We start from the raw sequence: 14,259 nt of genomic DNA, 5'->3' as shown, positions 1-14,259 counted from the left end.
TTTAGGAATAGCTTCTACCCCTCCAGCATCATATTTCCGAATGCTCCATGACCCAACAATACTGCCTTATCATTTTGTTCTCTTTTTGCACTATTTATTTTTGTTTTATATATTATTATTCCAACTTATACAAATTTTTATGTATTTCACAACATAGGGAAGAATCGCTATTGGGTCCCTTGTCGTTTGCACCTATATCAATGATCTAGACGATAATGTGGGGAGTGTGGTAGAACAGAAGGATCTGGGAATACAGATCCAAAATTCCTTGATGTCACAGGCAGATAGGATCGTAGAGAGAACTCTTGGCACATTGGCCTTCATAAATTAAAATACTTTGTACAGGAGTTGATGTTGAAATTGCATACAATATTGGTGTGGAGTATCATGCACAGTACTGATTATCTACCTACTGGAAAGGTATTAATAAAATTGAAAGACAACAGAGAATTTAAAATGAAGTTGCAGGACATGAGCATATGTGTTACAGGGAAAGGTTGAATAGGTTAGGACTTCATTGGAACATGCCAGAATAAGGGGAGCTGTGTTAGAGGGTGAGGTTAGGTGAGGCTACAACTGGAGGTGATATCAGCTCGTGGATATGCATACACATGCACTAATGAACTACTGGAAAAAGCAGAATCACACTTTTGCATGCAAAATTAGTGTAGAATAACAATTGTACCCTAAAAGAAATCACTCATTCATCTGAGGGAGAAAAACCTTCAGTAATCCAATGTCTTTTTATACACAACACAATTTAATACCACAGTAAAGCAAGCCACTATGAAGACAAGTAGTTGCTGACCTTTAATACAAGGACATCAGATAAAGTCTTGCTGCAATTATGTAGAACTTTAGAGACCACATTGGAATAATGTACAGTTTTGTTCTCCATATTTTCCTAGTTTTCAAGCAATGTAGAAAAGTTCTTTGAAATGAGTGATAGGTTTGTCCTATAATTCATTAACATGGCACGTGGTTTCAAGGGCTTACAAGAATAAGAGCTAATATCATTGAAATACAAGATTCAAAGAGTCGAATAAGTGGATACTGTTCGCCTGGAATCATCTTAATACAGTAGGATGAAAGAGTTTGTGTTTACTTAGAGGTCATCAACCTTTGGAATTCTGTAGCCAACAGAACTAGTGCACCAAACTATTGGTTAGAAATATTGTTGGATGGAGTACCAACAATAACACCCATACATTTAACTGTTTTATTGAATACAAACACAATTAAACAAAGAAATAATGCATGACTGACACCCTTCATCTTCAGCAAATGTAATTACAAATAAATACTCAGATGCTTCACAGAATTGACAAAATAGTAACAGGTGCTGTTCACAATTCTGCATCTTACACTTCAGTTCACTATGTTTTTCATCCATTTACAAGGCAAATTATTTCATACCTCTTTGGTGATCACTAACTTCTGCATGTCTCCATTTAGTGGTCCCACTCTCGTGTATCTAGGACCTTCAATTCTGTTTTGGAACATGAAAATTAGACTATAACCATCACTACACTGCTGAAGCAATGGATATTTGGAACATTAATGATTTCATAACAAACCAAACAGAATCTAAGAAACAAATTCTGAACAAAGTAAAGGAATAATATAATTTTTTCAGAAATATTACTTGCTCTTGAAGACCTGCAATCCACGGGTTAATCCTTCCAAGCATAAGAGGTCATAGCGATTCGCAGGCACGTCAATTTTATATAGTACCACCTCTGATGCACCATCGGCTTTGTCATCTCCTTGTTCTCTGGTTATAATATCCTTTTCAGATGTCTGATGATAGTGAAATATATATATATATTACATACATATATACCATATATTAAATATTTATATTTACACATAACAATTTTATAACCATTGGGCATTATTCTATTTGGATTAGAAGTACTGTATCCCATAATGTGACCACGCCATCAAGCTAAGGAGCTAAACAGAATGAAGTAGAATGATAAGGACCACTGACTAAGATTTGATCCCAGACTGATGCTAATAGTTGTTCTCCACCGCTACTAAATAAAGTGAAATGAACTCTAATTCACCACGTGGTTTGCAGGCTGGTGGAAGCAAATGAGTACAGTCATGTATCCACGCTTTGTGCTATTTAGTTAAGTTTAGTTAGTTGAGAGAGGGTAAGCCAGGGACAAATTTTTTGTCAATCACTAACTTTACCTGCTTCATTATTTCACTTATTCTGCTAATTGTGCAGTTGTTAATTTTGACACTCATCTTTGCTGGTTTTGTAATAAAGGACCGAATGTACTTTTCTTGACTTGGAATTCAGTTATTTGGAAACTCGAATCCTTCCCTCAGTCTCTCAGTGATTTTGGCTTGTTTTTAAGTAACTGCTACAACATACATTAGGACAAGTTCAAATATAGCACCCTATATTATTTACAAAGAACGATCATGAGCAAGAGATAAAGCCAAGCAGGGTAAATACACCATGCAGTCAGCAGAGAACACCTGGGAGGACAAATCCTCCCATACTTTTCTTTCAACTAGAACGTCTGTTTCCTTGCAAGACAGATCTTGACATCTAGATGTCATATTTACAAGCTATTTATATGGCATTTAGAAACAATAATTTGATACTGTACCACTTCATCCAATTCCAGGCCAAATTCAAAACATAATTCATCAAATTCTTCATCAGCTGTAAAACAAAATAATCAAGTTGGACATTGCAGAAACCAAAAACTGAACTAAATGCCTGAAATAGTCCTAGAATGTCACAGAGTTAAGAGAAACCATTTGCAGAGATGCATTAAGTCTACTTTAAGTATCCTATTTTAATCCTCCTCGCATTAAAAACTTAGGTAAACATCAAATCACTGTTTGAAAGTCAATTTTCAACTGACCACATCATCGGAGGACGGAATATACACTTCAAAGATTTCTATTCAGTGAATGCAAGTCCTAATACTGATGGAATGCTAGGTTCATCACAAATTGGATTCATGTCATTTCATAGCACTGTCTTAGACTAACACTTAAAGGAATTAGTTTCAATCAATTTGAAGGACAGAAAATTCTGTATTCTTCAAAAATCTAACCTGAAGAAGATTAAGGAACTAAGTTTTTGTTAACTTTCTACTATCCTCTAATTCTGTGATTAATTTACGTCAATTCATAATAAAAAGAATCTAATAACAGCTCAAACAAAAGAGAAACATAATGAAAGCCATGTTCAGTTAAACATCCTGTCAGTTAATATAACAAAAAAGCTGCATTTTTTTTTTCTTGCCTCATCAACTGAGATTTCTCTAGTACTTCCTTCCTTAGGAAAATCCTTTAATTATCTCCGTTTTTTCTCCTCTCCTAAGATATTTTTTCTGCTCTTCCGAGGGTTTTTACTGTACATTTCTCCTAATCTGCTAACTTTTTGACTTCAATCCAGAAAGTAGACACTGTCAGGCTTTCCAATTGTAAAGGGATTTGCAACAAGGCAAATGCTGAGATCTTAGTGGTGAGAACATGAGAATGCTCTCCAGCAAGAGTAACAAGATATTACCCAGGTTGCAAGATGACACTGACCCCTCCCTCACACACAAAAGAAAGGCAAACTTTAGTGCCCAGTACAGCCTAATATCAGAAAGACAAGGTTCAAAATGTCAGGCCTTTTAGTATTTATTACAGAGGTTGGCAAATGTCCTTCTATACAAGTTTAGAAGTTGACTGGAGAATGACTCGTATGGCAAAGAGGAGACGAAGAGCAGTGAGATAGATCAGCTGCTTAAGTGGTGTCACTTCAACAACTTTGCACTTAATGTCAAAAAGACCAAGGATTTGATTGTGGATCTCAGGAAGGGGAAGTTGGGACAACACAAAATTATGAGGGGCAGTGGTTGGTTTACAAAATTATGAGGAATATAGATAGGGCAAATGCAAGCAGGCCTTTTCCACTGTGGTTGGGTGAGATTAGAAGTCATGGGTTAAGGGTGAAAGGTGGAATGTTTAAGGGAAGCATGAGGGGAACCTTCTTCACTCAGAGGCAGTTGAGAGTGAGGATTGAGCTGCCAGTGGATATGGGTTCAATTTCAACATTTTAGAGAAATTTGGATAAGTACATGGATGGGAGGCGTATGGAGCACTATATTCCAGGTGCAAGTTGACGGGACTAGGCAGAATAATAGTTTGGGAAGCACTAGATGGGCTAAAGGACCTATTTCTGAGCTGTAGTGTTCTATGACTCGATGAACACACACCAGTACACATTAAGGTGTCAGCAATGGAAAGCATGAGCAGCTTCAAGTTTCTTAGTATCAACATCTCGAGGGATCTACCTTGGGGCCCAACGTATTGATGCAATCATGAAGGAGAAATGCCAGTGGCTCTACTTCCGCAGGAGTTTGAGATGATTTGGCATGTTACCAAAGACTCTTGCAAATTTCCACAGATCTACAAATCAATCCAATGCATAAGACCAAAAGACATTGCAGAGGGTTGTAGACTTAGCCCATCCATCATGGGCTCCCCACTATCCACAACATCTTTATGCGGCAGTGTCTCAAAAAATGTGGCAACCATCATTAATGACCCTCACCATCTAAAACTTACCCTCTTCTTGTTACTACCATCAGGCAGCAGGTACAGGAGTTTAAAGACCTACACATAACTATTCAGGATCTAAATCTGGCTTGATGATAAGAGGCAGAGGGCAATGGTTGAAGTATGTTTTTCTAATCAGAAGTAGTGGTATACCACAGGGTAGGTGTGGTGCAAAGATCCTTGCATGTGACCCAGATTACAAATGCACTACCTATGGACACCCATGCATACAAGTTCACACAAATATTATTAAATTCACATGAAAAACAGCCTTGTTTGTATGTAACCCCCCCCCACAGTAATCACAAATCATTGTCTCTGAATAACATAAACTGTCAGTTTCACCATGTTTTTGGAGTCACTTCTATTGATGCTTGTGCAATGACACTTTATTTGTAATCCAACATGCACTGATACTTCAAGCACATCAAAAACAGGCATGAGATAATTCAGCAAACGCAAGGAAATCTGCAGATGCTGGAATTTCAAGCAACACACATAAAAGTTGCTAGTGAATGCAGCAGGCCAGGCAGAATCTCTAGGAAGAGGTACAGTTGACATTTCGGGCCGAGACCCTTCATCAGAACGAACTGAAAGAAAAGCTAGTAAGAGATTTGAAAGGGGGAGGGGGAGGGGGAGATCCAAAATGATAGGAGAAGACAGGAGGGGGAGGGATGGAGCCAAGAGCTGGACAGTTGGTTGGCAAAAGGGATATGAGAGGATCATGGAACGGGAGGCCCAGGGAGAAAGGGAGGGGGGAAGCCCAGAGGATGGGTAAGGGGTATAGAGAGGGGAACAGAGGGAGAAAAAGAATACACAATAAATATATAATGGATGGGGTACGAGGGGGAGGTGGGGCATTAACGGAAGTCAGAGAAGTCAATATTCATACCATCAGGTTTATTATATATGTATGTATTCTTTTTCTCCTTCTGTCCCTCTAACTATACCCCTTCCCCCCTCCCCCTTTCTTTCTCCCTAGGCCTCCCTTCCCATGATCCTCTCATATCCCTCTTGCCAATCACCTGTCCAGCTCTTGGTTCCATCCCTCCCCCTCCTGTCTTCTCCCATCATTTTGGATCTCCCCCTCCCCCTCCCACTTTCAAATCTCTTACTAGCTCTTCCTTCAGTTCGTCCTGACGAAGGGTCTTGGCCCGAAACGTCGACTGTACCTCTTCCTAAAGATGCTGCCTGGCCTGCTGCATTCACCAGCAACTTTTATGTGTGTTGCATGAGATAATTCAGATTCTGTACCACTGTAACTAGTTAGGGGGTAGACAATAAATAAATACTCACATTAACTGGCCTTCATCAACACCTTTCATTTCAATACTGTGGAGGTATGTTTATCGTTATGAGTAATTCTGTGCACTTTCTAACTAATAGATATCTATAACAACAAAACCTGTTCGTAACCCAAGAACAACCCAAAGTCCGTATATTAATGATTTATGTGTTATGCTGCAGGTACTGTATGATTACTAAGTTTGTAAACACAGAGAAAATCAGCTGGAGTTATGGTTGTCTAATCTCCCTGTCTAAGTTATGGTCACCACACTATAAGAGGACACGGTTGCGCTGCAGAGAGTGTAGAGAAGATTCACTGAGATGTTCGGTGGATTGAATGACTTTAGTTGTGAGGATAGATCAGAAAGGCTGGATCTATCTTCTAGGAGCAAAAGAAGCTGAGAGGATACCTGATTGAAGTATCCAGAGTTGCAAGAAAAAGTTTCTGAACCCTTTGCAATTTCCTGATTTTCTGTATTAATTACTCATAAAATGTGGTCTAATCTTCACATAAGTAACAATAATAGATAAGCACAATCTGCCTAAACTAATAACACATAAACAATTGTACATCTTCTCGTCGTCAACACTGAGTACACCATTTCAACAATCATAGTCTAGGTTCAAAAAAGTCAACCTCTGAGATACTGCCTTCTACAAAAGGAGTCAGGTGCTCCAGTCAACGAGATGAGATGAGAGGTGTGGGTTGTGGAGGAGTCCTACCCTATAAAAAGGACACAGAAAGTCAGGTTACTGACAGGATTCTCTCAGTGTTGTTTAGAGTAGGAAAGATGGGTTGTGCAGTTAAGATTTTCATGGATACCTGGGCATGCTGGGGTGGAGGGAAGTGAAATTGTGCATGGCATTGCAAAGTCTTCCTTACAGAGCAGGCAAGTAGAAATTCCCCTAGGCAGAGCAGAATTGAGAAGTAGGATTAAAAAAGATATAAGGAAGTGGAAGGAGGATTGGAAAAATGAATTAAGGGGCAGGCATTATTTTTATAGTCACCCACTAGTTAAAAAGGTCTCAGACTGGTACCTTTTACGTTGTAGAGATATGGTGAAATTTACAAGATTTAGGTTGGGGCATTGTGGGCTAAACTGTTATTTAAAGATAATAGGAAAATATCCTACTGGATTATGTGACTGTGGTAGTCCAGAGACAGTCCAGCATGTTTTGCTGAGCTGTAATTGATACAAAATTGAAAGAAGCATGTTGTTCAAGAGGCTATCTGGCTTAAATTTATTTTGGTTTTCTATTCAATCTTTGTTTGGCCATCAAGAGAATCAACAACTGACTGAAGAGTCTATCATTCAGTTTATACGTGAGACTAGGTTGTATTTGAGAATTTGAGTTCCCTTAAGTTCTGTAATTAATTATACACCCTGCGGAGGGCTGTAATACGCCTAGATGCGTCTAAACAAGGAGAAGAAGGTTACTGACAGAGCCTATTCTTCTCAAGAAAGATCTGTTTATGTGGACCATGCCTCGATCAAAACAACTTTCAGAGGATCTTAGAAGAATTGTAGAGATGCATGAAGCTGCAAAAGGCTACAACACATTTCTAATGACCTGAGTGATCATCAGTCCACAGAAGAGAACCTGTCTATAAATGGAGGAAATTCAGTACTGTGTCACTCTTGCTAGGAGTGGGCGTCCTGCAAAGATTGAACCAAGAGCACAATGTGAAATGCTGAAGGAGGTGAAAAAGAACCTAAGGATAACAGCAAAAGACCTGCAGAAATCTCTAGAACTTGCTAAAGTCTCTGTTCATGTGTCCACTATAAGAAAAAGACTGAACAAGAATGGTGTTCATGGAAGGACAAAATGGAGAAAACCAATGCTCTCCCAAAAAAAACACCAGTACGGAAACTTGCATGTCTCAAGTTTGCAAACACCACCTGGATGTTCCACAATGCTTCTGGGACAATGTTCTGTGGACAGATGAGATAAACATTGAACTTTTTGTAGAGATGTGCAACACTACGTTTGGAGGAAAAAAGGCACTTCATACCAACACCAAAACCTCATCCCAACTGTGAAGCATGGTGGAAGGAGCATCATGGTTTGGGACTGCTTTACTGCCTCAGGGCAGTAAAGCTTGCAATTATTGAGGGAACAATGAATTCAGCATTGTATTAAGACATTTTACAGGAGAATGTCAGGATAGCAGTCTGTCATCTGAAGCTTAATAGAAGTTGGATGATGCAATAAGACAATGATCCGAAATACAAGGGAAAATCAACAACAAATGGTTTAAAAGGAAGGAAATTCGTGTTTTGGAATGGCCAACTCAGAATCCAGATCTTAACCCAATTGAGATGCTGTGGCATGACCTGAAGAGGACTGTTCATGCAAGGTATTCTAGAAATATTGATGAACTGAAACAGTTTTGTATGGAGGAATGGTCTAAAATTCCTCCTTGCCATTGTGCAAGTCTGATCAGGAAACATTTGGAGATTACTGCTGCTAAAGGAGGTTCTACCAGTTATTAAATACAAGGGTTCACATACCTTTTCCAGCCTGGACTGATAGTGATTAAACACTGTGTTCAATAAAGGCATGAAAAATACAATTGTTTGTGTGTTAGTAGTTCAAGCAGATTGTGTTTGTGTATTATTGTGACTTAGACGAAGATCAGACCAAATTTTATGAGTGATTAATGCAGAAAAACAGGTAATTGCAAAGGGTTCACAAACGCTTTCGTGTAACTGTGAAATAGGCAGCACAGATAGGGTAGACAGTCAAAATATTTTCCACCGAAGGGGTAACAGACACAAACGAGAAGGTATTTCAACGGGCAAAAGTTTACTTTCAACCCTCTCCCCGCTCGCGCGCCCCCCCCCCCGAAGAACGCAATGACAGGTGAGATGGTGGCATCAGATATAATCACTATATGTTAGAGTCGTTTTGACATACTGTATACTTCAAACACGAGGAAATCTGCAGATGCCGGAATTTCAAGCAAAACACATAAAAGTTGCTGGTGAACGCAGCAGGCCAGACAGCATCTCTAGGAAGAGGTACAGTCGACGTTTCGGGCCTGACGAAGGGTTTCGGCCCGAAACGTCGACTGTACCTCTTCCTAGAGATGCTGCCTGCCCTGCTGCGTTCACCAGCAATTTTTATGTGTTTTACTGTATACTTCAATGGGCAAGACAGAATGATATGGATACACAAGAACCCACAGGTGCTGCAATCTGCAGCAAAGGCAAACTGCTGGAGGAACTCAGTGGGTCATGCAGTATCTAGGGAGGCAAAGCGATTGTCAACATCAGGGCTGTTGCAGGGTCTCCACCCGAAATATACGCCATTCCTCGTAAATAGACAAAAGGGACAGCATAGGTGTAGTGGGCCGAATGGCCCGTATCTGCACTATTTGACGCTGTTTGTTGAATAAAATATATTTATCGGAAAGGAGGAGAACGCCCATTGCACGCTGCAACCACAGGAATGCAAACGCCGGCTGCGTGATGCAATCGCGGGACGGAAGGGTGTTCAAATGAATGAATACAGGACCCTAGAAGGGCCTGCATCCACGCTGTATTGCTCTGTGGTTCTAGCGGAGGCTCCACACAGCCTGTCTGATGTTGCACATTTTACATTGTACAGTCCACCCTGCCGCTTCAGCTTCCTCACCATCCCCTCCGTCAGTCCGTATCTGTCCCCGCCCCGTGTGTGATCTTTCTTTCACCCCCCCATCGTCGTTCACCGAGACCCTCAAGCCACCGACACGTCTACAATGAATGAGTGAATCAATCAATAAACTCACTGTACGTTTGCCCTAAAGCCCGAAATAACAAATCCCGCTTCACACTGACGGTCGGCATGGTCAGAACCGGAGGAAATCAACACAGAGCGCATGCGCACCAAGGCTGACCTTACCCCCCCCCCGATAGTTGTCTTCCCCGTTCCTGCGGTCTCCTGCTATTTTGATTTTTTTTCTGAAAATAATGTTTTAGAAATATACGTTGTTTGTTTATTAAATCTTATTGAAATAGTTAAAATATACATTCGTTTGGTTTAACCTTCCGGCGAGTAATGTAGTTACCTACTCGGGTAACATTAAGAACTAGTAATGTACCAGGACCGCGGGTGCCTGGTGTAATTTCTGGGCGGATCCCGAGAGAAAACGTGGGCGAGGCGAGGGCTGGAGTTACCACCTGGCAGTATGTGGCTTTTAAAAAGCGAAAAGCTGCATGCGTGCGAACTACAAATACGACGTGGCATGTCCGTACATATTCGTATTCGACAGAGTTGCAAACATCATTTATAGTGTACAAGCAACACACATCAAAGTTGCTGGTGAACACAGCAGGCCAGGCAGCATCTCTAGGAAGAGGTACAGTCGACGTTTCTGGCCGAGAACCTTCGTCAGGACTAACTGAAGGATGAATTAGTAAGAGATTTGAAAGTGGGAGGGAGAGGGGGAGATCCGAAATGATAGGAGAAGACAGGAGGGGGAGGGATGGAGCCAAGAGCTGGACAGGTGATTGGCAAAAGGGATACGAGAGGATCATGGGACAGGAGGTCCGGGGAGAAAGACGGAGGGGGGAACCCAGAGAATGGGCAAGAGGTATAGTCAGAGGGACTGAGGGAGAAAAAGGAGAGTGAGAGAAAGAATGTGTGTATAAAAATAAATAACGAATGGGGTACGAGGGAGAGGTGGGGCATTAGTGGAAGTTGGAGAAGTCAATGTTCATGCCACCAGGTTGGAGGCTACCCAGATGGAATATAAGGTGTTGTTCCTCCAACCCGTAGCTCAAGAATTAGAGCACTGGTCTCGTTAAATACTGTGTCCGGTGCTCCCAATGTGGCCTTCTATATATTGGCGAGACCCGACGCAGACTGGGAGACCACTTTGCTGAACACCTACACTCTGTCCGCCAGAGAAAGCAGGATCTCCCAGTGGCCACACATTTTAATTCCACATCCCATTCCCATTCTGACATGTCTATCCACGGCCTCTACTGTAAAGATGAAGCCACACTCAGGTTGGAGGAACAACACCTTATATTCCGTCTGGGTAGCCTCCAACCTGATGGCATGAACATCGACTTCTCTAACTTCCGCTAATGCCCCACCTCCCCCTCGTACCCCATCTGTTACTTATTTTTATACACACATTCTTTCTCTCACTCTCCTTTTTCTCCCTCTGTCCCTCTGAATATACCCCTTGCCCATCCTCTGGGTCCCCTCCCCCTTGTCTTTCTTCCCGGACCTCCTGTCCCATGATCCTCTCGTATCCCTTTTGCCTATCACCTGTCCAGCTCTTGGCTCCATCCCTCCCCCTCCTGTCTTCTCCTATCATTTTGGATCTCCCCCTCCCCCTCCAACTTTCAAATCCCTTACTCACTCTTTCTTCAGTTAGTCCTGATGAAGGGTCTCGGCCTGAAACGTCGACTGCACCCCTTCCTAGAGATGCTGCCTGGCCTGCTGCGTTCACCAGCAACTTTTATGTGTGTTGCTTGAATTTCCAGCATCTGCAGAATTCCTGTTGTTTATAGTGTACATGATTCCTTCTGCTCAGATGCAATGTTAATGCGCGGGTATCTGTGACAAGTTTGGGGCCAGAGCTAAATGCAGCATAAAACCACGACATTATTTGACGTGTTATTTGACAACTGGTCAAACTGATCCTTTGTTCTCTGCACCTCGAGATCCAATGATCTGACGGTGCTGAGGATCCGGGTTGGAGGAGCCAGAGCGTGTACCAAAAACTGACTGTTTTAAATAAATCAAGGGAAAGATGCCAACTCCCTCCTAATTGCAGCAAAGAACTTGATCATATTGTGCTCTGTGTCATGGTATATGGCACAGGTTATGTCCATACACCACATCTGTGTTACAGCAATCATTCAGAATGAGTTCCAGGGAGCATGTGGATATGCAAATTCCATAGAAAGTGTAAGGTATACCCAATTTAACCCTCATCCTGCCAACCCTGGTACTCAAATACCATAAGACAGACTGTAGGAGCAGAATGAGGCCATTATTCCATCAAATCTGCTCCATCATTCAATTGTGGCTGATTTATTCCCTCTCAACAGATGCCTTCTCCCCTAACGTTTCGACACCCTGACTAATCAAGAACAACCTGTGCTTTAAATATACCTAATGACTTGGCCTCCATGGCTATCTGTGGCGATGAACTACCATCTGGCCAAAGAAATTCCTCCTCATCTCTCTTCTAAATGGATATGCCTCTATTCTGAGACTGTGCCCTCTGCCACTATGGGAAACATCCTCTGTGCATCCATCTAACTACGCATATCACTCCACACTGAAGTCCCACATGTTCCCAGTGTTGCAAGGGGGTGGCCTGGTCTTCTACCCATATAACCTTCTATTCTGTTGGATTTTGCCATATCCCCTGTCTCTCATAAATTTCTGCAAATAAACACCTTTTGAAAACAAGTCAATCAGCCTGTGGTCTGTGCAAAAAGCCTTCTAGTCCTATGGAAGAAGGAGATGGTGGAATCTGTGAGGTGGTTTCCCAAGCAAACTCTTAGGCATTTTGCGTAAGTGTCATCATTTCAACAAACTTTCAACAAAGCTTCAAGACTTTCCATGGGCAGTGGTGAGATGAGCCATCTGTCAGATTCTTCATGAACACCCAATGTCTATGTCCCTCTATGCACTCTCCTCGAGGTGGCGGCTGTGTGAATGAGACTGTCATCCACCTGCTTATGACACACTTGCAAAGAAAATCCAGAAAGAAATGCTATGGTCCTCCACGAGATTCACTTAAGTATTTGCATAAGAGAGCTCTACAGTACAAACTGAGACAAATATCAACTGCTGCTGGGAGATCATCACCTCAGTGAAAGGCAGCCCTTGGTTCTCGTGAAATGTGCTGGTGAGCTGATGGCAAATGACAGCTGCAGGCTGGAGCACTTGAAATCAACCTAATGTGCTGAAGCTGGCTGCAGCTGGTGCAAAGGCTCTTTGGAGGATGGGTCCTCCCACCACTGGACACTGAGCAGCTGGGCCTGCCTGTGTAACAAACATTAGGCTTATTGCTGACAACATACTTGGGATGGAAAAAAATTATGGCATGGATAGAATGTCAACATTAAATATCAGTGTAATGATATGAAGACAATCAATGTTCCCTAATCTATAGTTCCACATTTTATGAATAAACTATGACTTGAAAAAGAGGGTGAACTTCACAGACTGCAAGACATTTGAAAATTTAGAGTAAACTGGAAGGCAAATGAAATATTCTCCTTCATTACATGGAATATCAAGTATAAATGTAAGAATATCTGACTATGACTCTTCAAGATTTTGGTGAAACCACACCTTGCAAATGGTTTGGTCCCCTTTCATTAAGGAAGGACACACTTAGTGATGATGCACCGAAGTTTCATTTGATTCTCGGTAATGAAAAAATTATTCTACAAGTAGGATTGGGTGGAGTGGGTTTAACATTATAGAACTTAGAACGTAAACAGTACAGCACAGAAACAGGCCCTAATGTTGTGCGGGACCAAATAAATTAGCAATCAAGTGTCCAACTAAATTAATCCCTTCTCCATATCCTTCCATTTCATCTACATTCATGATCCTATCTAAGAGCCTCTTGAATGCTTCTGTCATATTTACCTCCACCACCACCTCAGGAAGCGCACTCCAGGCAGCCACCATTCCCTGTGTAAAAATAAACTCTGCATATCTCTTTTCAGCCTACCCCCTCACCTTAAATGCATGCCCTCTGTATTTGATATTTTAATCCTAAAAAAATTATACTGGCTGTCTACTCTATCAATGACTCTCATAATCTTATAAACCTCCCCAGGATAGATCCTCAGAGGTGTTGACACCAAGGACATCTATCTTGCTTCAGTATGCTTCCTCATTACCATCTGAAATTCTGTCAACAATTGTCATTTATAACAATCTATGCTGCTGGTCCATTTAAGTTTCTGTTCAACCATGTTTCCTAGTATCTTCAAACTGTTGGATTAACTATTGTAATTGCACAGAATAGCAAACGAAAATGATTAAACTTTCCTTTTGGAGATGGTCATTGCCTGGCACATCTGTGGTATGTATGTTATTTGCCATGTGTTAGGTCATATGAGAATGTTGCATAGATCTTCTTGTATTTGCTGCAATATTGATAATGGAATCGCTCATTGTGCAATCATCAAACAAAAACATCCCATATGAGGAAGATTATTGATGAAGCAACTGCAAATGATTAGGTTGCTCTTAAAAACTCTAGCAATGGTGTTCTAAGGATTGAAATGATGGACCTCCGATAACTATAATCTTCTTTCATTATACTATGTATGATTATAGCTGCTGGATTTTTTTATGCCCATTGTCTTCAGTTTGATGATACACTTCAAATGCAACTTGAATGTCAAGTGTAAGTAACCACCA

At 41.3% G+C, this 14,259-nt stretch overlaps 1 protein-coding gene across 2 annotated transcripts in view; it reads right to left on the bottom strand.

The window, feature by feature from the left end:
• farsb (phenylalanyl-tRNA synthetase subunit beta) overlaps positions 1-9,734 on the bottom strand; it is a 70,678-nt gene extending 60,944 nt beyond the window's left edge. The window contains exons 1-4 of one of the 2 annotated variants that reach the window (XM_063044908.1): positions 9,638-9,734; positions 2,628-2,683; positions 1,646-1,800; positions 1,417-1,489 (exon numbers count right to left, since the gene is read on the bottom strand). In XM_063044908.1, the coding sequence (XP_062900978.1) occupies positions 1,417-1,489; positions 1,646-1,800; positions 2,628-2,683; positions 9,638-9,695 (342 nt within the window). In that variant the 5' untranslated portion in view covers positions 9,696-9,734. The remainder of the gene's footprint in view (positions 1-1,416; positions 1,490-1,645; positions 1,801-2,627; positions 2,684-9,637) is intronic. The other variant, XM_063044910.1, reaches the window with a different exon arrangement.
• Between the last annotated feature and the right edge of the window lie 4,525 nt (positions 9,735-14,259).

This window comes from Mobula hypostoma, chromosome 4 (genome assembly GCF_963921235.1).
Source record: "Mobula hypostoma chromosome 4, sMobHyp1.1, whole genome shotgun sequence".
NCBI classification, from domain to species: domain Eukaryota; kingdom Metazoa; phylum Chordata; class Chondrichthyes; order Myliobatiformes; family Myliobatidae; genus Mobula; species Mobula hypostoma.
The sequence above is the reverse complement of the archived record's forward strand: the minus strand, read 5'-3'. Positions and strand labels throughout refer to the sequence as shown.